The 22,400-nt window shown below is 35.5% G+C and overlaps 2 protein-coding genes across 2 annotated transcripts; one reads left to right on the top strand and one right to left on the bottom strand.

Annotated features, from left to right (window-relative positions):
* Positions 1-2,681: 2,681 nt before the first annotated feature.
* On the bottom strand, positions 2,682-4,957 carry LOC124538330 (exosome complex component RRP46). Its single transcript, XM_047115360.1, has 5 exons — positions 4,745-4,957; positions 4,539-4,665; positions 3,864-3,972; positions 3,284-3,482; positions 2,682-2,920 (listed from the first exon to the last, which is right to left on the bottom strand). The coding sequence occupies exons 1-5, from the start codon at positions 4,839-4,841 to the stop codon at positions 2,796-2,798; spliced, it is 657 nt and encodes a 218-aa protein (XP_046971316.1). The 5' UTR covers positions 4,842-4,957; the 3' UTR covers positions 2,682-2,795.
* Positions 4,958-5,297: 340 nt separating this feature from the next.
* Positions 5,298-20,789, top strand: LOC124538341 (ribosome quality control complex subunit NEMF homolog). The gene is made up of 18 exons (XM_047115376.1): positions 5,298-5,577; positions 5,890-6,061; positions 6,149-6,351; positions 6,939-7,075; positions 7,561-7,736; positions 8,276-8,470; positions 9,457-9,639; positions 10,673-10,896; positions 11,777-11,972; positions 12,682-12,860; positions 13,892-14,063; positions 14,404-14,530; positions 15,002-15,267; positions 15,647-15,716; positions 16,171-16,373; positions 18,689-18,838; positions 19,856-19,986; positions 20,531-20,789. The coding sequence occupies exons 1-18, from the start codon at positions 5,522-5,524 to the stop codon at positions 20,727-20,729; spliced, it is 3,039 nt and encodes a 1,012-aa protein (XP_046971332.1). The 5' UTR covers positions 5,298-5,521; the 3' UTR covers positions 20,730-20,789.
* Positions 20,790-22,400: the final 1,611 nt, after the last annotated feature.

Here is a 22,400-nt window from a genome sequence, read left to right as displayed (position 1 = left end):
GTCATGTTAGTTAATACAATTATTTATATATCCTGCTTAGAAGACAACAGGTATTAATTCCACGCCTTTTTATCATCTACAAAATCTTGTATCGAATAATACGCCTTTTTTACCAATGTCTTTTTTATAAACGATTTGAATTTACGAGACGGCAAAGTTCAAATACTCTTTGTCAACATTTAAAAACCCTAAGTGAAGTTAGTTAAATGCAATTACATATGTATGTACTACATCCTGCCTGGAAATCAACAAGTAATAGCTTAACACTTTTTAGCATCAAATTATTTGAATTTTAGCTACTCAATTTAATATTAAGGATTTCAATATAATTGATTGTATGACTTTTTTGGCATTTCCTTTAAGTGTTGGAGCTAAAGCATTGTATAAGTTAGCTAACAAGTATTTTAGGTTAAGGAAATAAATATGTAAGGTTAAATAACAGAGCGACATAGTCACACATGGTGACAAAGCTCTTTAAATAAAGAGAAAAAAAAAAGAAAAAAAAAAAAATTATTTGAATTTATGAAACGTCGATTATCTATTAACTCACACATCTATGAAAAGCCAACACAACACGACCGAAAATAATTCAGGAGCAGACCAAAGAATTTCCATTAAAAATATAGAAGGAAGAAGTAAAAAATAAAAAAAACTGCATAACCGCTAACAATTAAAATTTGATGAACATGCTCATATATAATAGTTCAATAGTAAAAGTAAAGCAACAGCCTGTACATTTCCCACTGCTGAGATAAGGCCTCCTCTTCCATTAAGAAGAATGCTTGGAACATATTCCACCACGCTGTTGCAATACGGGTTGGTGGAATGCACATGTGGCAGAATTTCGATGAAATTAGACAGATGCGGATTTCCTCACGATGTTTTCCTTCACCGCCGAGCACGAGATGAATTATAAACACAAATTAAGCCCATATACATATATATGCGGTGCTTGCCTGTGTTTGAACCCGCAATCATTGGTTAAGACGCACGCGTTCTAACCACTGGGCCATCTCTCAGCTCTCATAACAATCATAATTGTGTTACAATTGAGCACGTTAAAATATGCCAATGATAAAAAGGCGAAATACTGATTAAACACGAATTCTCAGAAACTATAACACCTACAAACTTGAAATTTGGCACGCAGTTTCCTTATAGGGTGTAGACGCGCAAAAGATATGTGGTAATGATAATCGCGTCTAGAGACAGCTTAGACTATCTCTTTCAGTGTCATGTCGCAAAAGCACACAAGGTCTCGAGGCCATTTGCACGTTGTCGTGAGGGTATATACTGATGTGTCATCAGTATATACCCTCACCTATAAGCATTGCCAGGAGCTCAGAACTCCATGTACTCTCTAACTTGGAAGGCTCGCATAGATCGCGATCGAACATGCGCCGGCGATCCCATGATGAAAAATGTATTGATACTTTCACTAATAGGCATCAGAAATGCATTCTACCCGTGATGAAAAATGTATTGTTACTTTCACTAATAAGCATCAGAAATGCATTCTACTTTACCATAAAGATATATTCGCCCACGAAGGCCCGCCCCTCAGGGTGTTTTATTTTTCAATGAAATTTAAATTTTTATGTCGCAGAACTGATAACCGGAAACGTGTTCTAGAGTGGAGACCGCGTCTCGGCAAACGTAGTGTAGGACGTCCTCGGGCACGATGGAGTGACGACTTACACAAGGCGGCAGGCAGGAGCTGGATGCGAGTAGCCCAAGAACGATCTCAGTTGCGTGCAATTGGAGAGGCCTATGTCCAACAGTGGACAGAAATGGGCTGATGGATGGATGGGTGGATGTCGCACCCAAACCTAGACTGTACACGACACGACCGCGAATAATGCGCGCCATAAGTAAATATATTTATATTTAGTACTAGCGGTCGCCCGCGTAGATAACGGTTCATTATCAGTCTAGAACCCTATTTTTTTCAAAATAAAATTTAGCCTATGTTATGCGGGATTAATTTAGCTTTCGAATGGTGAAAGATTTTTTAAAATCGGTCCAGTAGTTTTTGAGCCTATTCATTACAACCAAACAAACAAAGTTTTCCTCTTTATAATATTAGTGTAGATTGATTATCAAATAAAAGATTGTTTTTAGTAAAATAATTATATTAACTTATTATAATTATTACAATGCAGAACACAACAGTGTTACCTGTTTCTTAAACTTTTATTTTTAATTATTTACATATCAACACTTTAATCTTCTGTATTTAACTTACAATCATTTTAATTTTATGTAAAAATATTATCAAAAATGTATGTTTTGATTTTACGGAATTATAAATTTATAACAGATAATATATCTGTCATAAACTGGCTCAACGAATAACTACCAAAAGGATTAGAAATATTGACACTAAACCCCATTACACAATGAAAAAAATAAGAGATAAGGAATAAGGAACAATAAATAAGGAATAGCGGAATTCAGCGATGGCAGCACCGTCAATCAATTCAAAATTCAAAAATAAGGAATAATAAATAAGAATAAAATTTCCATTGCGGTGGGAATTTGTTTCTTATTTCTTATAGCCAGCCAATCGAACAAATCAAACAGGGTATTTTTTCAAAGAAGTATCGTAAAACTAACAGCAGCACGTAACTAGTAGCACGTATTCAACCGCTGTGATTGGTTGAATAGTCATTCCTTATTCCTTATCTCTTATACCTTTTTTTTTCATTGTGTAATGGGCTTTAACCTTATATTCTACTGAACGCACGCTTTTAGTTCATTCATGTCCAATCACGTGACTTGTCAAAAATCGTCTGTCAAATAACATCTGAATATTGTTTAACAATGTCTCTGTAGAAGTCAAAAACGACATCGCTCGCGAGGCGACATCTAGCGAGCGCTTCCTCGTAGGTATTCTCGCTGAAACTACCCTCCGTGAAACCTGTCAACAATATTGTTTAACGTTACATAAAAAAAAACTAAATGTTACTCTTATTTCACTATTCAGATATCAGATTTGAAATTATACAATTTTTAATATGATAATTAAAAATGTATTGCAACCACTACAACTTTGAACCTTGATTATGTGTCAAAGCAAATAATACGAAGGAAAAAATAGTGGCCATTAAGTTCACACACACTAGTACAATATAATGAAACTTCGCAAATTCGCAATTCAATGAAGGGTAGCTCTCATCAACCCTTAAGGAATGAAGTTGTTCCTTTTTTTTCATTTCTTTTATAATGCGTGCATTTAGACGTATAAATAATCTAAGCTTTAAACAAATCTATACCAACTTACCGGTAACAAGATTTCTCTCTCGGCTGTCGAATACAAAATACAATAGCGCCGTCGCACTCTGCACTTGTGTGTAACTGGGCTCCAGTACCAAATTCCCATCCTCAGTGACCGCGCAACACACAGCCGCCACCATGTGCCGCATAGCGATACCAGAGTTGAGCAAGGCCAGGCACGCACAATTTACTGTGCATGTTAGCAGCTGTGACAAAAGATAAATTCTATGATCTATCTGATCTGAGGCAATACATAAATCTATGGAATTTATATGCTGATCATTCTGCATAAGTAGTGTGAAAGAAGTAATATAAATGTGTATTTTTAAAATTGTATTTTACTTGTATCTACACTTCAAATTGATTTTCTTACCAAATTGTTTATGGGAATCAAAGAACAGAGAATGCAGTTGTGATTGTGCACCTTATCTACTAATGTATAAATTGTATCTTTTAAAAGTGGTCACTAACCCAAATTATCAGAATGAACATAAGATCAACGGTAGAAACTTTTATAAATCTAAACCCAATCCAAAAATAACTAACATTGATAACTTTAATTAGTTGCTGTTAATTAATCCACTTACTCCACCAAAATCTTCAAGTTCTTGTATTGTAAGAGATATCCCAGTGCGAGGATAAAGGCATCCCAAAATAGCTGTTTCACATGTCTGTTTAATGATGTTTTCTTTAAATCTGTAATATAAATACTTTATTATTAATCATTATATTTTGGGGTTTTATAATAAAGACATATTCATCTGCTTATTGGTTAGTGACTTATTCTGGGGACAGATTATTTATTTCGTTAATATCATGATAATGAGATTGATGCCTGTGCAATGCAAATATATCTTTTCAATATTATTGCTATTAAATCTTCTGCTTTGTAATAGAGTAAGGTAAGTTATTGAGGCTGTATAACTAATTACACAATTAATTCATATGTTGTATTCGCTTACTCAAAAATTATAAAAATAGTAATAGTTTTTTTAACAGTAAATGGTTACTCTATAGAGTAAATGATTATTATATATTGAAATAACTATTATTAAATACAGAAATTACATAAGCGCAGATGTAAGAGAAAACCAGGTATATTTTTCTTTCAAAAGTTTAAGAAACTAGTACCTTTAGTAACTGAAAAAGTTTTTTTCGTTTCTATATGAAATAATTTAAAAAAAACCTTCACATAACTATCAATTATATAATAGAGCTTATAGCAGTAGTTATTAGTTAGTATGAATACGAAATAAACATACCTATCGGCTACCGATGGCTTCCCGCCTTTAGTGCAGAACAACACTTCAAGTGTAGCTTTTTCTATGCTTTGACTGGTCGACTTGATATCCAGAGGACCATTTACACTCACCAAAACGACGGTATCGCCTGTAATTGTTAATGTTGTAAAAGTATAGTAAAAAATAAGGTTTTACAATGTAATACTAATAAAAATATAAAGATGTACCCTGGGCTAAAATTGCTGATCCGTCTGATTTACTGAGATAATTAAGTTCACATTTCATGGGTCTCAGTTTAAAGTTATTTTCGTCTTCAGTTCCCATTTTTAAACAAATTATCTGTTTTTATTTAAAACAAGTATACTTTTCACGGTTAACCACTATTTTTAACCTAAAAATTTTGTAAACAAACATCAAGAAAGTCAAGTCTCAACTCTCAAGTCAATGTTGCTATTATCATTAATAAATATTAAATAGTAGTATCAAAGTCAACAAATAGGAATAGGGCAAACGATTTTTAAAATTTTGAAGCTAAGATAAGCTGATGGACTTACTAAGGTAAGGTATTTATTAATTTTTCAATATTTTTTTATATAAAATGAGTCCTATTAAAAGCTAATTTGTCAGGATTTACAATAAATAAACTTGCTTATAATTATTAATTAACTAATTGGGAATTATAAGCAAGTTTATTGATTTATTCCGATTATCTCTTTTATTATATTAATATGCAGTGGGTAACAAGATAACTTTTAATGTCATTTTTTGACATATGTCAAAACTCTAAATAGTTGAATACGTCTCTGAAAATTTGCTATCAAAGAAAATACAAACTTACTACGAAAGACAATTATTAATGACAGACAATTCAGTTTCAGAGTCAGCAACTACCAGCTGACGAATGAACTGAATTTTTCTAAATATTACTATTGTATAGTTATAAGTTACAAAAGTAATCTTAGATTTAATTAAAGTTTTAGGTGCTATAAACGAATTCTATCAAAATGAAAACACGATTTAATACATACGACATCGTGTGCATGGTGGCCGAATTACAAAGGTATAATAAGTATAATATAATTTCTATTTTTATTCATACCCATATTATAAATAATTCAATAAAAATAATAATACAACATAAAATTAACATAACATAATGTAACTATTCTTATTATTAAGTAACAGTTGTAACCCTATCTTATATATCTATCTATTCTTTATCTAAATTTAATTTATGAGTAATAATACACAAAAATTGTGAAAAGAATATAACTTCTTAATTAATAACCCTTGAATCTATCTATAATATTTAAATTAATATGAACCTAATAAGAAGTATATTAAGAGTACAGTGAACATTTAAATTTTTTAGGCTGATCGGCATGAGAGTAAATCAAGTGTATGATATAGACAACAAAACATATGTTATTCGGCTGCAGAGATCTGAGGAGAAATCAGTATTGCTATTGGAGTCAGCTAACAGATTTCATACAACACAATTTGAGTGGCCTAAAAATGTAGCTCCATCAGGATTTACTATGAAGGTTTGATATAAATTAAATCTTAAATAACACAAGAGAGATCGCTGATATCTTTCCCATTACTGATTATGTATAAATTTTTAATTTTAGCTCCGTAAACATCTAAAGAACAAGCGTCTCGAAAAACTAACTCAGCTAGGTATAGACAGAATAGTAGATCTGCAGTTTGGTAGTGGTGAGGCAGCTTACCACGTTATATTGGAGCTGTATGACCGAGGAAACATTGTACTGACTGATTTTGAGTGGACAATCTTAAATGTTCTAAGACCACATGTTGAAGGTGACAAAGTAAGGTGAGCCTAACTTTTTTATTAGGCTTGTTTCTTAATATTTGACCAATGTTTCTGTGGTAAGCTATGTAGTCCAGCTTACTTAATTAAGCATACATATATTATAATTTAAATAACGCTCTCCATATCTTTTCCAAAAATTTAATTTAGATTCTAACAATTTTAAATCATTTTCAATTTTGAAGAATAATAATTGAAGTAAAAACCCGTTCATCACTTATTTGTTGTTGCTATTCAGTTCACAAGGAACTAGACATGTGTTATACATCATATTTTGAAACAGAGGCTTAGAATGCCTAAACAATACAAAATTAACAAGAAATAATTTCACGAAAATTAGCATAAGTATGAAATATATAAGTTTATAAATAATTGACGTTATATCTCAATATATTATTTTATACAAGTGTCCATCCATAACTTCGCAAGCATATTAGGACAGGATTAAGTTTTTTGATTGTAAAATGAAACCTATGTGCTATTCTACATTATAGTCTATCTTTGCCTAGTTTAATTAAAACCTCTTCCACAATTATAAACATCCATTCATCCGAACTTTAGCACAATATTAGTAAGATCATAACTTGTAGGTTTGCAGTAAAGGAAAAATATCCTCTAGACAGAGCAAAGACAAGCTATGAAGCACCAAATGCTGATGCTATAAAAGAAATATTTGGAAAGAGTAAACCGGGAGATAACATCAAGAAGATTCTAAATCCAAATCTTGGTAAGTAAAAAAACACTTTAGCAGTAAGCTAATCTTTCGTATGATATTCAATAAAAATTTAGATGAAAGCAAAACTTATCATATTTTCAATCATGAACGAATTTTGATTTACTTGGTGGTAGGGCTTTGTGCAAGCCCGTCTGGGTAGGTACCACCCACTCATCAGTTATTCTACCGCCAAATAACAGTACTTAGTATTGTTGTGTTCCGGTTTGAAGGGTGAGTGAGCCAGTGTAACTGCAGGCACAAGGGACATAACAACTTAGTTCCCAAGGTTGATGGCACATTGATGATGTAAAGAACAGTTAATATTTCTTACAGCGTCATTGTCTATGGGTGATGGTGACCACTTACCATCAGGTGGCCCATCTGCTCGTCCACCAACCTATACCATAAAAAAAAAAGAAAAGATTATGTTTCTGGTGAAGAGTTTTCACTAAATTTCTCAAACTAATTATTACTAATTTCTTTATATTAATCAACAGAATATGGTGCAGCAGTAATAGATCATGTTTTGCTGGAAAACGGCTTAACGGGTAATATGAAGATATCTCAGGACCCGACAAAAGGATTCTACATGGAGAGAGATTTGGACAAGCTTGTAACAGCTCTGAAACAAGCTGAAATGATGATTGAAAACGGCAAAAACCAAATAGCTAAGGTAAACAGTATTAGTATAATATATTAATATTGGTGCTTGTATTATTAGCAGCATTTTCTGATGATGTAAACTAGTTATAACCAGAATCTATAATCCTGCATCAAAATGTGTGTGAAACAAATCTAATGGTATTTGTTATCAAGTAACCGATACATTTTGTAAATATATGAGAAAACTATAACTTTCAAAATTATAATTTAAGATTACTATTACAGAAAGATTAAGTCAAATATAAATTGTATGAGTATTCAAACATTTTCGTACACACAATTAAATCATTTTTAATAAATTAAAATCATACCTTATTAGAATAAAAGGTTTCTAATTAAGACTATTTACAATATAAACAAAGCTTTTAGTCTTTAAGTCATTAAAGATGTTTACCAAATTAATAGTTATAAGAGATCTTAACTTGCATTGTCATTAATGTAAATACAAAATAATATATGTCCTAAATGTGACCCCTGAGGAACACCAACAGTATCTATTATTTGTTAACTCACTCCATATTCAGACTTTTCTCTTATTCTGTACACCAGGGCTACATAATCCAGAAGAGAGAGGAGCGTCCAAACCCCGAAGGAGGAGGTCCGAACTATCTGCTCACTAACCAAGAGTTCCATCCCATGTTGTTTGCACAAACCAGGAATCAGCCTCACACGGAATACGAAACATTTGACAGAGCTGTTGACGAGTTTTTTTCAGCTCTGGAAGGTCAGAAGATAGATCTTAAGGTAATATATGAAAAAGAAACTGTATGCACAGATGTACAGTCAGGGTAAGAAATGGTTCGTCACCATAAAACCTATTTTCGTGTGCTCAGTATGAGCGATAATCTGCTTTACCGATCGAGAATGACATATTGCGTCGCAATGATTTGATGTTTAAATTAAAAAGGTACTAAGAGTATAAGACTTAACAAAGGAATTAATTTGAAAACTGGCGAAGATTTATTTGCTCTGACTGTACATCAAACTGTTATTTGAAACTCCATGGTCGAGTAGAGTGTATAACGGTTTTTATTAGTACGCCACTGGTCCTAGGTTCGATTCCCGGCCGAGTCGATGCAGAATAAGTTAATTAGTTTTCTATGTTGTCTTAGGCCTGAGTGTTTGTTATCGTCGTTACTTCTGATTTTCCATAACTCAAGTGCTTTAGCTACTTACATTGGGATCAGAGTAAGGTGTGTGATGTTGTCCAATATAAAATATATATAAATCGATGTTTATATAAAAACACACTATGCAATAATACTAGTAATAACTTTACACAAATTGTATCCTTCGCTTATTACATATTTCAAATCCAGTATGTACTTGAAGTACATGTACTTTTAGTACATTACTAATGATTAATGATTTTTATGATAAATCAAAATCAAAATAAACTTTATTCAAGTAGGCTTTTATAAGCACTTTTGAATCGTCATTTTACAATTAAGTAAAGCTACCACCGGTTCGGAAAGTAGCTTCTACCGAGAAGAACCGGCAAGAAACTCAGTAGTTACTCTTTTTTAACATTTAAAAAATACAACGTCATGTTAATTAAATACAATTATTTCAATTAATGTATCCTGCTTGGAAGTCAACAGGTATTAACTCCACGCTTTTTTATCATCTACAAAATCTTGTATCGAATAATATGCTTTTTCTACCAATGTATTTTTTACAAACGATTTGAATTTACTAAACGGCAAAGTAATAATGCATATTGCCTGCAGACTGTCCACGTAGAACGAGAGGCGATGAAGAAACTCCAGAACGTACGCAAAGACCACGACAAACGCATAACTGAACTGGAACGCCTCCAGCTAGAAGACAGGAAAGCCGCCGAGATGATATCCAGAAATGAGCCTCTCATAGAACAAGCTAGATTAGCCATCCAAGCGGCTATTGCTAATCAGGTAAAACTTAATACTGTTAAGAGAAATAAACATTAAGTAAAAGTAAAAAAAGTAAAGTAACAGCCTGTACATTTCCCACTGCTGAGATAAGACCTCCTCTTCCATTAAGGAGAGGGTTTGGAACATATTCCACCACGCTGTTCCAATGCGGGTTGGTGGAATGCACATGTGGCAGAATTTCGGTGAAATTAGACACATGCAGGTTTCTCACGATGTTTTCCATCACCAAATAAATTTAAATAAATTAAAAACACAAATTAAGCTCATTATATATAGAGGTGCTTGCCTGGGTTTGAACCCGCAATCATCGGTTAAGATGCACGCGTTCTAACCACTGGGCCATCTCAATTAACATTAACTATATACATTTGTATTTGACACTGACAATGATAATAATGATATCCCAAATTGGGAATGCACAGAAGATTTATTATATTGGACATTTGTGGGCATAGACACAGGTGTTTATTCTTTTACTCTCATCGATCGAAGAAATGTCAATCTGACTCCAGTGGAGGGACTTCAGATTCAGGAGCAAATTGTACGTGCTATCTGAGGCACAACCTATAACATTACCAACATTCAAACTTCGCGACTGACATTTTACCGATAAAATTTCCAATGACTCCATACTGGTGGTAGGGCTTTGTGCAAGCCCGTTTAGGTAGGTACCACCCACTCCGCCAAATAACAGTACTCAGGATTGTTGTGTTCCGGTTTGAAGGGTGAGTGAGCCAGTGTAACTACAGGCACAAGGGACATCACATCTTAGTTTCCAAGGTTGGTGGCACATTGACGATGTAAGGAATAGTTAATATTTTTTACAGCGTCATTGGCTATGGGTGATTGTGACCACTTACCATCAGGTGGCCCATATGCTCGTCCGTCAACCTATACCATAAAAAAACAAAAAAAAACTGAACCATCAGGCTTATAACCGTGTTAATACCCCAAAAAACATAATGCAAGTCTCCTTACAACAGAAGAAATAAAAATTGTTGGTATACTTACTCAAATCCCTTCCGATTTCCAGATGTCCTGGGATGACATAAAGGTTCTCGTTAAAACGGCGCAAGACAACAACGACCCCGTGGCGTCATCCATCAAGCAGCTGAAGTTGAACACCAACCACATCACGCTGCTGCTAAAGGATCCTTATGACGACGGGAACAGTGAGGACGAGGAATGCGAAGAGAGACTCAAACCTATGCTCGTTGATATCGATCTCTCGCTAACGGCATTTGCTAACGCTAGAAGGTATATTAGAATTCTCAACAACAACAACAACAGCCTGTAAATTCCCACTGCTGGGCTAAAGGCCTCCTCTCCCTTTGAGGAGAAGGTTTGGAACATATTCCACCACGCTGTTCCAATGCGGGTTGGTGGAATACACATGTGGCAGAATTTCTATGAAATTTGTCACGTGCAGGTTTCCTCACGATGTTTTCCTTCACCGCTGAGCACGAGATAAATTATAAAGACATATTAAGCACACGAATCAGCGATGCTTGCCTGGGTTTGAACCCGCAATCATCGGTTAAGATGCACGCGTTCTAACCACTGGGCATTCTCGACCAATGGGCCATATTAGAATATTAAAGTTAAATTCCTTTATTCAATATAGAAGCACTTACGGTAATGGTTTGGCAAAGGAAAACTGACCTGAGAAGAACTGGCGAAAGAAACTCAGCGGGTCAATGTTTTATCAAATTCGTGTTAATCTGAAGTTAGGGGTTCCTTTTAGGTACACAAATCAGTCGCCCGACAAATTTCGCGTTTTTTTTTTTAAATTTTTTAGATATGTCGAAACCTATGGCAGATTTTGCTTTGTTTTTTTTTTTATTGTTAGTTGTAATCCACTCATTCCTATTTGGGGCCTAAGTAATAAAATCCTATTTGAATGAAATTTGTAATGTTGTTTGACATTACAAATTTCATTTAATATACATAAGTATATATATACATAGGTTCCGTTAGGATTGGAATTTGTAAACAATTAATTAACTTAAATTATGTTTCTTAACCGGCCAGTTTTTCCGCTTATTCTTTGTTAACTTATATTATATTATATATTCTTTGTATTCCATAGTATTATATATTCTCAAAGCTCCCATAAATAAGTATTTTCATTTATCAGGTATTACGACCAAAAACGAACAGCGGCGAAGAAACAACAGAAGACGCTCGAATCAGCAGACAAAGCGCTTAAAAGCGCTGAAAGGAAAACGAAACAAACTTTGAAGGAAGCGCACACGATAAGCAACATCAGCAAAGCGAGGAAAACTTATTGGTTCGAAAAGTTCTACTGGTTCATCTCGTCTGACAATTATCTCGTAAGATCGTCTTCTTGAACTAAGTTTGTAACATTTAGTTTTCTAGTTAGCAGCAACATATAGCAATATGTGGCAGGCAGTCTAAATACAGGAACTAGGGACATAAAATCTTAGAGTAACAACCCCCCCCCCCCCCCCCCTTCCATCATGTAGGGGAAACGCGTAAAGCGTTTTTCCAGCGATAAAAAAAAGGTTGATAAGACATGAGGAATGTGTGGCGATAAGAAATACTTAAATATTTCTTACAGCGCTAATGTCTATGGATGGTGGTGACCACTTACCATCAGGACCATTGGCGTGCCCGCCTACCATACATCATAATTTGTTTATATATATATCGGCGGCAGCGATGACTGAGCGGTAGAATGGTCCTTTTCGGTGTTCGTTGGTACGGGTTCCATCACGATGAATTGATATAACACGTGGTATAGCGATAGAAGTTTTATTATGGATTTACAACTTGGTTCTTAAGTAGGTAAACCGACAGTTTCGCCTTGGAGGTGTGGGCTGATCAGTTACTCAAACGCAAGTGTCGTTATCCAGTCCCCATACTCTCCAACACGACTCTGTCCACGTGACTTTAACATTCCATGACGTCACCGCGTTTACCCGCTACTATAATAATCAAATAAGCTTCTTTTAATCAAAAAGATTGGCTTTCCACAACATATACATTACCACAGTGTTTACAATGGTGGGTTGCGCGCAGGTGATCGCTGGGCGCGACCAGCAGCAGAACGAGCTACTGGTGAAGCGCTACATGCGCGCCTCGGACGCCTACGTGCACGCCGACGTGTCGGGCGCCGCCTCCGTCATCGTCAAGTGCCGCGGGGCGCCGCCCTCGCCCAAGGCGCTCTGCGAGGCGGGCCAGGCCGCTGTCGCTTACAGGTGCCGCCGCTTACACAGACACAATTACCATACAACAACAACAGCCTGTAAATTCCCACTGCTAAGCTAAAGGCCTCCTCTCCCTTTGAGGAGAAGGCTTGGAACATATTCCACCAAGCTGTTCCAATGCGGGTTGGTGGAATACACATGTGGCAGAATTTTTATGAAATTTGTTACATGCAGGTTTCCTCACGATGTTTTCCTTCACCGCTGAGCACGAGATGAATTATAAAGACAAATTAAGCACATGAATCAGCGGTGCTTGCCTGGGATTGAACCCGCAATCATCTGTTAAGATGCACGCGTTCTAACCACTGGGCCATCTCGACTCACAATTAACAACTACCATACGATATCACAAACACACTTAACAAAAAATTAAAGGTCGTAAATATATACCAAATATAGAAAATGACCTAATATGTGTCCCTATGAAACACCCAATCTTAGTAGATATTTTGTCCATTAATAGAAACTTATTGAATTGTTAATCCCAAGTGTAAAGCAATGAGTTTTATTTAAGCGTCTATATAGAAATTGTATTATGAAGCTTCTCTTAAAGGATTTCGTGTTGTACAAGATCAAAAGCCTTTGTTATTGTTTTATGTTATAGATTGGCGGACGAGCATATGGGCCACCTGATGGTAAGAGGTCACCATCACCCATAGACAATGACGCTGTAAGAAATATTAACCATTCCTTACATCGTCAATGTGTCTACAACCTTGGGAACTAAGATGTTATGTCCCTTGTGCCTGTAGTTACATTGGCTCACTCACCCTTCAAACCGGAACACAACAATACTGCGTCCTGTTGTTTGGCGGTAGAATAACTGATGAGTGGGTGGTACCTATCCAGACGGACTTGCACAAAGCCCTACCACCAAGTGACGTTGAAAAATCTTAGGAATATATTGAGAGCATACTATGATTAGTTTCTCTTAAGGGATTTTGTGTTCTACACTATCAAAAGCCTTTGAAAAATCTTAGGAATATATTCAGAGCATACTATGATTACCTTGTGCCCTGCAGCGTGGCGTGGGAGGCGAAGGTTCTGACTCGCGCGTGGTGGGTGTTCGGTCACCAGGTGTCCAAGTCCGCGCCGACGGGCGAGTACCTCACCACGGGTTCGTTCATGATCCGCGGCAAGAAGAACTACCTGCTACCTGAAGTGCTACAGTTCGGTTTCAGTTTCATGTTTCGAGTGAGTACCATCAGATATTACATTGACAGCCTCTTAATTTCCCACTTCTGGACTAAGGCCACTTCTGTTGAGGAGAAGATTTGAGCATATTATGCAATACTGCTCCAATGCAGGTTGGTAGATACATAAGTGCCAGAATTTCTTTGAAATAAGACAGATGCAGGTTTCCTCACGATGTTTCCTTAACAAATTAGGCACATGAATTTTCAGTGGTGCTTGTCCGGGCTTGAATCCTTAATCATCGGTTAAATATCACGCGTTTTAATCTCTGGACCGTCGTGGCGCTAAAAATTCAAATCAAAGATTGTTTAAGTTTTTAAATAACTTATTTAATTAACAGTTGGAAGACAGTTGCATAGAAAGGCATCGAGACGACAGGAAGTCGTTGGCTCCAGGCGACTCCGCCTCTGACGTCACTTCCGCGCAGGACACTGAGGACGAGCAAGAGATCGTAGTGTCTGATGACGGTATGTTTTTATTTATTTCTTATTCTTCAATAATATTGTCAAACATAGTAAAAGTAGCGATCCGCCCCCTCTTCGCACGGATACAATACTGATACTAAATATACTACAAAATATATGTTTACTTATGACATTACATTAGAAACTTCTAAAATTATCAGTGTTTTTTTATTATATTGTCCATGTATTATATAAAAACCTTCCTCTGGAATCAATCTATCTATTGAAAAAACGGCATCAAAATCCGTTGCCTAATTTTAAAGATCTAAGCATAGATAAGGATATACAGCGGTAAGAGACTTTGTTTTATACAATGTAAAGAAAAGATTGTGCATTTCGTGAAATAATTAATATAATATAAATATTAATCCCAATTGTCATCCATTTTAAATTGAACTACCGCTAAACTTTTTTAAAACGCAAACGAAAAAAAAAAAGCTACTTATAAAATTTTGCAATTGAAATACTTCGTAGATGAAACATCAGACAAAGAAGAATCAAAGAAAGAAGCTTTAGATACAATAAAAGAAGAAGTAGCAAACGTTAAAACAGAGAAACCTTCGGACAAAAACGATAGAAAAGAAAAGAAAAGCCCGGAAACTTCACCGGCGAAAGTTAATAAAGAAACTGCTCCAGAAGAATCTGAGAAACAAGTTGACAATGAAGAAGATAGAAATGATCAAGAGAGCGATTCGGACAGCGAAAGCTTAGAAGCTGGAGTGCTGGATACTCACATTAAGGTTTGTACACACGTTCATTATTTTAGCGTTATAGCATTTTTACTAGATGTATGCATCAGTAATGTTTCCTATAGACTATAGTCTACTATAGACTAAAAAAAACCTTATTAAAATAGGCAAACACAAAATCACTTAACAACTGTATTAAGTGAAGTTACCACCGGTTCGGAAAGTATATTCTATCGAAAAGAACCGTCAAGAAAATAAGTAGCTACTGCTTTTCTTTTACGTTTGAAAATACAAAGGCATGTTAGTTAAATTGGAGTAGATTATTATATACTATATACTCGATGGTATGTTTTTTTTTTCAGAATATATTAGCAGTTATAGAGTAGTTTAGAGGTATTGCTAAAATTATAGAGTGCGATACAATTTACAGGTCGATCACGGCACTGGGGAAGTTTTCATCGCGTCTAAAGCTCGGACAATATCTGAAATGTCTGATAAAAGTAAGTGACAAGTTTTTATATACACACACAAATACAAATAAAAAAGGATCAAGAAATAGAATACCTAAACATTAACATCGCATCACAAATAAAACGTCTTGTGTGCTACGAGAACATTTGATATTTCGATTATCTCCGTAGTCGAGTAGTGTGTACACCGGTTTTCATGGGTGCGCCACTCCGATGTCCCGTATTCGATTCTTGGCCGAGTCGATGTAGAAAAAGTTCATTAGTTTTCTATATTGTCTTGGGTTTGGGTGTTTGTGGTACCGTCGTTACTTCTGACTTTCCATAACACAAGTGCTTTAGCTACTTACATCAGATCAGATCGGGATCAGAGATCAGATCAGATCAAGGATCAGAGATCAGAGAATATTTGTTATTATATTTATTGATTTATTAGAGAACAGCTATCAGCAGTCGTAACATTATTAATTAAATGGCAACACTATAGGTGACGATTCCAAACTTCTATCGTTCCCGTCTTTACCGAAGAAAGGTGGGAAGAAAACGCAGAAGGAACAAAAACAGCAGGAAACTAAGAAAGAAGAGAAACAAGGCCCGAAACGCGGACAGAAGAGCAAGTTGAAGAAGATAAAAGAGAAGTACAAGAATCAGGACGAAGAAGATCGGGCCCTGATGATGGAACTTTTGAAGGTACGATGGAACTTAAATGAAGTATGATTACATAATTGTTTTGTATTGTATGCGTTCTGAATTGTTAGTTCTTGGTGGTAGGACTCGATAGGGTAGGTACCATCATCTCATCAGATATTCTACCGTCAAATAGTAGTACTCAGTATTGTTGTGTTCCGGCTTGAAGCCAGTGTAACTACAGGCACAAAGGACAAAACATCTCGGTTCCCAAGGTTCCCAAAGTTAGTGGCGCATTGGCGATGTAATGAATGGATATTAGTTCATAGTACGACACAACTTAGATGTAACATCGGCAAATTCAATAAAACTGATTACTGCCGATTCACACAACCAACAGAAATATTAGGTTGGAAAAAAGTCTTTTCGCATATAGTATGTATGAACTTGTAATAAAATCTCTTTGGCTATACCATTTGTATCTGGCTGGTTTTGGTATCATTAAAAAGTTTTAATTTTAAAGAAGGCACTTCCAAATTCAAATTAGGAATTTGTGTGATTTTCATTTGTTTTTGTTGTTGTTAAAATGAGTGAATCTAAAGAAGAAATTCGATACATTTTAAAATTTTACTATAAAAAAGGTAAAAATGCAACTCATGCCGCGAAAAAAATTTGTGATGTTTATGGACCTAATGCAGTATCTGTGAGAGTAGCGCAAGTTTGGTTTAAGCGTTTTCAAGCCGGAAATTTTGATATCAAAGATGCATCTCGCTCTGGTCGCTCTGTTACGGACAAAATTGATGCCATTTTTGAAAAAGTGGAGCAAGATCGGCATATTAGTAGTTACGATGTAGCTGAAGAACTGGCAATTGACCACAAAACGGTTTTGACTCATTTGAATAAAGCTGGGTACACAAAAAAGCTCGATATATGGGTGCCTCATGAACTCACTGAAAGAAACCTAATGAACCGTGTACTCATTTGTGATTCTTTATTACGACGTAATGAAACCGAACCATTTTTGAAGAACCTGATAACTGGTGATGAAAAGTGGATCACATACGACAAGAACGTGCGAAAAAAATCGTGGTCAAAGGCCGGTCAAGCTTCACAGACTGTGGCAGAACCCGGATTAACTCGCAACAAGGTAATGCTGTGTGTATGGTGGGATTGGAAGGGCATCATTCATTATGAACTGTTACCGCCCGGCAGGACCATCGATTCAGAACTGTATTGCGAACAATTGATGAGATTGAAGCAAGAAATTGAGAGAAAGCGGCCAGAATTGATCAACAGAAGGGGTGTGGTTTTTCACCATGACAACGCTAGACCTCACACATCTTTAGCCACTCAACAAAAATTACGAGAGTTTGGCTGGGAGGTATTAATGCATCCGCCGTATAGTCCTGACCTTGCACCTTCAGATTTTCATCTGTTTCGGTCTCTGCAGAATTCCTTAGGCAGTGTCAGGTTAACATCACGAGAGGACTGCCAAAACCACTTGTCGCAGTTTTTCGATCAGAAGCCCCCAAAATTTTTACAGCAATGGGATCATGTCACTGCCAACACGATGGCAAAAAGTTATGGAACAAAATGGCACCTACATACTTTAGTCAAATGTAAATAAACTATAAAAAAAAACTTTTTGAATTTTCATATAAAATACGAAGAAACTTTTTCCCCAACCTATTAGCTCCCTATCGCGCCATTCGACGCTATTCGTCGCTATGGTTCTCGCGTCAATTCAACCCGAGAAAGCAAGTGCATGAAAGTCGACATGTCCAATTTACGAACATATTAGGTCATATGATATTACAAGTTATTACGTTTGTGTAAAGATCATAATCACATAAAGAATAAATAATGATAATTCGGGATATCGTACTTAATTCGGATGTGATCGGTTTTATGAATTTTTCCGATGCTACCTGTAATACAGTATAGTACGACACAACTTAGATGTCGCAGCGGCAAAATTCGTAAAACCGATCACATCCGAATTCAGTACGCCATCCCAAATTATCAATATTTATTTCTCATGTGAATATGATCTTTACACAAACGCAGTAACTTGTAATATCATATGACCTAATATATTCGTCAATTTGACGCGTCGATTTACATGCACTTGCTTTCTCTGACGCGCGAATCTATAGCGACGAATAGCGTCGAATGGCGCGATAGGGAGCTATTTCTATTAGTTGTATAAATCGGCAGTAATCGGTTTTAATTTCATTCCATAGCATTTTCCGATTCTACATCTAATTTGTGTCCTACTATACTTAATTCGGATGTGATCGGTTTTACGAATTTTGCCGATGCGACATCTAAGTTGTGTCGTACTGTTTGTTATTAATAATGTTGTGTCAAACTTGCAGCCGGATAAGAGCGCGAAAGAATCGAAGAAAGCTCAGAAACAAACAGCGAAGGGGGGGAAAAGCAAGGCTGCGTCGCGGTTGCCGAAGATCCCGCAACCAGTGCCCGTCCTGCTGGAGGCGGAGTCTGACGGAGAGGAACCGGAACCCGAGGTATCTAATGAGGTTCCCAATATTTACACAAGTTTCCACTTTAAACTGTCTATGGTGACTATAATTTCAAATATTTGTATGTGATAACATTTTAACCAACCTCAACATTTTGATTGTGACGGTAACTGAAAATATAAACATATTTCACGATCAAACCGCTGAACCGAATTTGATGAAATTTGGTATGAAGCGAACTTGAACTCTTATAAAAGACATGGGCTTTCTTTGCCTAACACATGACAACTAACACCCTTAAACGCGAGCAAAGTTGTGGACGACTACTAGTTATCTATAAATACTAAAACTGTTATGAATTTAGAATAGGCTATTTGACAATGCGAAAACTAAATTGTGAATTATTATAATCACTGTATATTATGAGTTTAAAAATGGTTATATACTAACGAAACTTGAAAATAATACTTAATTTATTCAAAAATCCATAAATAAAAATGCATTTTTTCAAACGTTTGTCACGTGACACAAAACGCTCCTGATTGGCCGGGCTTATGATGAAGTCACTTTCTTGTAAACTTTGCTTTTCTACTATATGTACCACAGATTAAAATACACGAAAGTGACGTCACCGACCCCATTGCAGCGCCGTATTGTCCAAGTAGCGTTTTCGCGTTATTTAAATATGGAATTTTTAAGATGATATTTTTCGGAAAATATGTACTAGAAATAAAAAACACAACTTTTACTGGGTTCCTTAACTTCTACTAAATTGTATAAAATTGATTTAAAAAAACAGTCAAATAGCCTATTATTTTGTGCAATTCCTGTTATGGCTATGGGGCATGGAGACGCAGTAAATCTACTAAACTCCCTTAAGTAAATAGATATAACCTTCACGCTTCTCGTACTGAGATGATCTGGCCGATATGGTCAAGAGCAAGAGCTGTCCTTAATTAACTCCCTGAAGTAAACAGATATAACCTTCACGCTTCTCGTACTGAGATGATCTGGCCGAGATGGTCAAGAGCAAGAGCTGTCCTTAAAGTGTTCACCCCACAGCTGGAGCCGGAGCCGGCGCCCGACGCGGACATGGAGCTGCTGTGGCAGCTGTCGGGCTGCCCGCTGCCCGACGACGAGTTACTGTTCGCCGTGCCCGTCGTGGCGCCCTACTCCTCGCTGCAGAACTACAAGTCAGTTGGGCACCGAGTTTTTGGAAATTATCATTCTTTTTCGTTCTGGCTGTCGTTGTGTTGTAATGTTGCCATATTTGAAAATCGAATCGTGAGAATTAACATTTACAATATTATTGGTATATTTTTAATATAGTGTTTACAAAGTTAAAAGTGTACATCTGTGCTATTTATTTGTAGTTGTTGATTGTCAAGAAAAAATCTTATCACTGATTCGTAAAGCCTGAATACTTGAAAATAGATCTGTAGAAACATTCCTTTCATTTTTAACCGACTTCAAAAAAAGGAGGAGGTTCTCAATTCGTCGGGGTATTTTTTTTTTTTTTTTATATTTCTAAATAGCTTGGAGGCGAACACTTTATTTCCAATCTCTACTACAACATCGTAACTTATTATAATCTTTATGATTTTTATAAATACTTGCATCATGTTTATATCGGAGATAACATTTTAATTTATCCAAAACGTCTTTCTGCGTCAAGAATTACACATAACTTCTGGCTATGACTTATGTAAGATAGATAAAGCAGCACATTTATGTCAGGTTCAAAGTGAAACTGACGCCGGGTAGCAACAAGCGCGGCAAGGCTGCGAAGACGGCCGTACAGGTGTTCCTGCGCGACAAGGGCGGCTCCGCGCGCGAACGGGACCTCCTCAGGGCCGTCAAGGAGGAGAATGTCGCTCGGAACTTCCCGGGGAAAGTCAAGCTGTCCGCGCCGCAGCTGCACAAGCATAGGAAATAGCGTTTATAGATATGGCAACAAAATTAAAAATAAAAATATTTTTTCTTTTAATTTTAAATTATCGTTTTATTTTTATTCATTGTTTCATTAATACTTTTTTATTTACTTGGATTTTATATATAAACACATTTCGGTTTTTATTTTACGAAATCATTTTTTGTTTCACAGATAAAAAATGTATTTATGATGAGGAACGTTTTTTTTTTTATCTATGTAAAAAAACTCAATAACGGGTCAGATTACTATTCTAATATTCGAGTAGATTTACCTATTGGAAGAAAATAAAACGATAGTAATATAGTTTGATTATTTGGCTCTCAAATGTAAATAACGAAACTTTATGACGCATTTTTAATTACCGGTTATATAGATATTGTTAACTCTGTTAGTAAATAATTAATTGAACGTGATGTGCGCCTTCGTGACTGAATAGATCCTATATACTCAGTTCGATATGAGAGAATGTGTTTCTGATATATGTTACTTGATTATGACCTGTGCTGGGCAGAATGTAATCATTATTTTTTGAAACGACCCAATAAAGAGTTATAGTACGACACAACTTAGATGTAGCATCGACAAATTCAATAAAACCTATATGTATATATATATATAAAAAAAGGTTGTAGGATGTATATATATATATAAATTACTGCCGATTTATACAACCAATGGAAACAACTCCCTGTCGCTCCATCCGACGCTATTCGTCGCTATAGATTCTCGTGTCAGTCCAACCCGAGAAAGCAAGTGCATGAAATTCGACTTATCAAATTGACGAATATATTGGGTCATATGATATTACAAGTTACTACGTTTGTGTAAAGATCATATTCACATGAGAAAAAAAATTGATAATTTGGGCTAGCGTACTCAATTCGGATGTGATCCGTTTTACGAATTTTGCCGATGTTACATCTAAGTTATGTCGTACTATACTTGACTCTCATTACTTACATCTCAATGTACGTGTGTACATTGAGATGTAAGTAATGACACATGAAACACACAATGTCCACTTCCTATCAAATGAGTTTCTTGCTGTTTGCCACCTATAGCATAAATAAAAAATGTTTCCATTTTTTGAAATAAAAGACATCATCAGATACAGATAATACCATCGATGCTTTTATCTTGTAATCAGTTCATTTCATCATTCATTATCAACAAATTTCTTATGGACATTTGTTACCGTCATCATGATATTAATATTTTTATAATGTTTGAAAAGCTATATAATAAGCTATATATACATAATTGCAAAAAAAGTGTAGCCAAATAATACATAAATGCGACAAAATATATAAAATATATATTATAATCTGTTACATTATTTTATCTCATAAACAGCTTGCAATATTTTTTAGAAAGGTGAAATTAAACAATGTCTAAGTTATCAGTTTCCTTTAAAAGAGGATGCTATTTTTTGTAGTACCTCTTATGAATTCATTTTAAGAATGGTGATTTCAAGATGGCTTCTAACGTCAAACTACAGCTTAATTCGAATTTAAATTCGTATAATATTGCAATAAAGGAATATTAATGTATTTTTTTAAAAACATTTGTTCGTCGCATTGTTACACATATAATGATTGAAATACATTAAGCGAGAAAGATGTAATTAATAAATTAATTAATTTTATACTTGTATCCAATACCTAATTTTCAAAA

This window comes from Vanessa cardui, chromosome 20, assembly GCF_905220365.1.
Source record: "Vanessa cardui chromosome 20, ilVanCard2.1, whole genome shotgun sequence".
Lineage (NCBI taxonomy): Eukaryota > Metazoa > Arthropoda > Insecta > Lepidoptera > Nymphalidae > Vanessa > Vanessa cardui.
The sequence above is the reverse complement of the archived record's forward strand: the minus strand, read 5'-3'. Positions and strand labels throughout refer to the sequence as shown.

What these genes read in the sequence shown, in the direction of transcription:
- LOC124538341 (XM_047115376.1), top strand. Translation starts at nt 5,522, where the DNA reads ATGAAAACACGATTTAATACATACGACATCGTGTGCATGGTGGCCGAA. An exon ending in GTTTCAGTTTCATGTTTCGA is followed by an intron (nt 14,064 to 14,403) that starts GTGAGTACCATC and finishes TTTAATTAACAG; the next exon opens with TTGGAAGACAGTTGCATAGA. An exon ending in ATCTGAAATGTCTGATAAAA is followed by an intron (nt 15,717 to 16,170) that starts GTAAGTGACAAG and finishes GCAACACTATAG; the next exon opens with GTGACGATTCCAAACTTCTA.
- LOC124538330 (XM_047115360.1), bottom strand. Translation starts at nt 4,841, where the DNA reads ATGGGAACTGAAGACGAAAATAACTTTAAACTGAGACCCATGAAATGT. An exon ending in AAGCCATCGGTAGCCGATAG is followed by an intron (nt 3,973 to 4,538) that starts GTATGTTTATTT and finishes TTTATATTACAG; the next exon opens with ATTTAAAGAAAACATCATTA. An exon ending in AGAGAGAAATCTTGTTACCG is followed by an intron (nt 2,921 to 3,283) that starts GTAAGTTGGTAT and finishes TATTGTTGACAG; the next exon opens with GTTTCACGGAGGGTAGTTTC.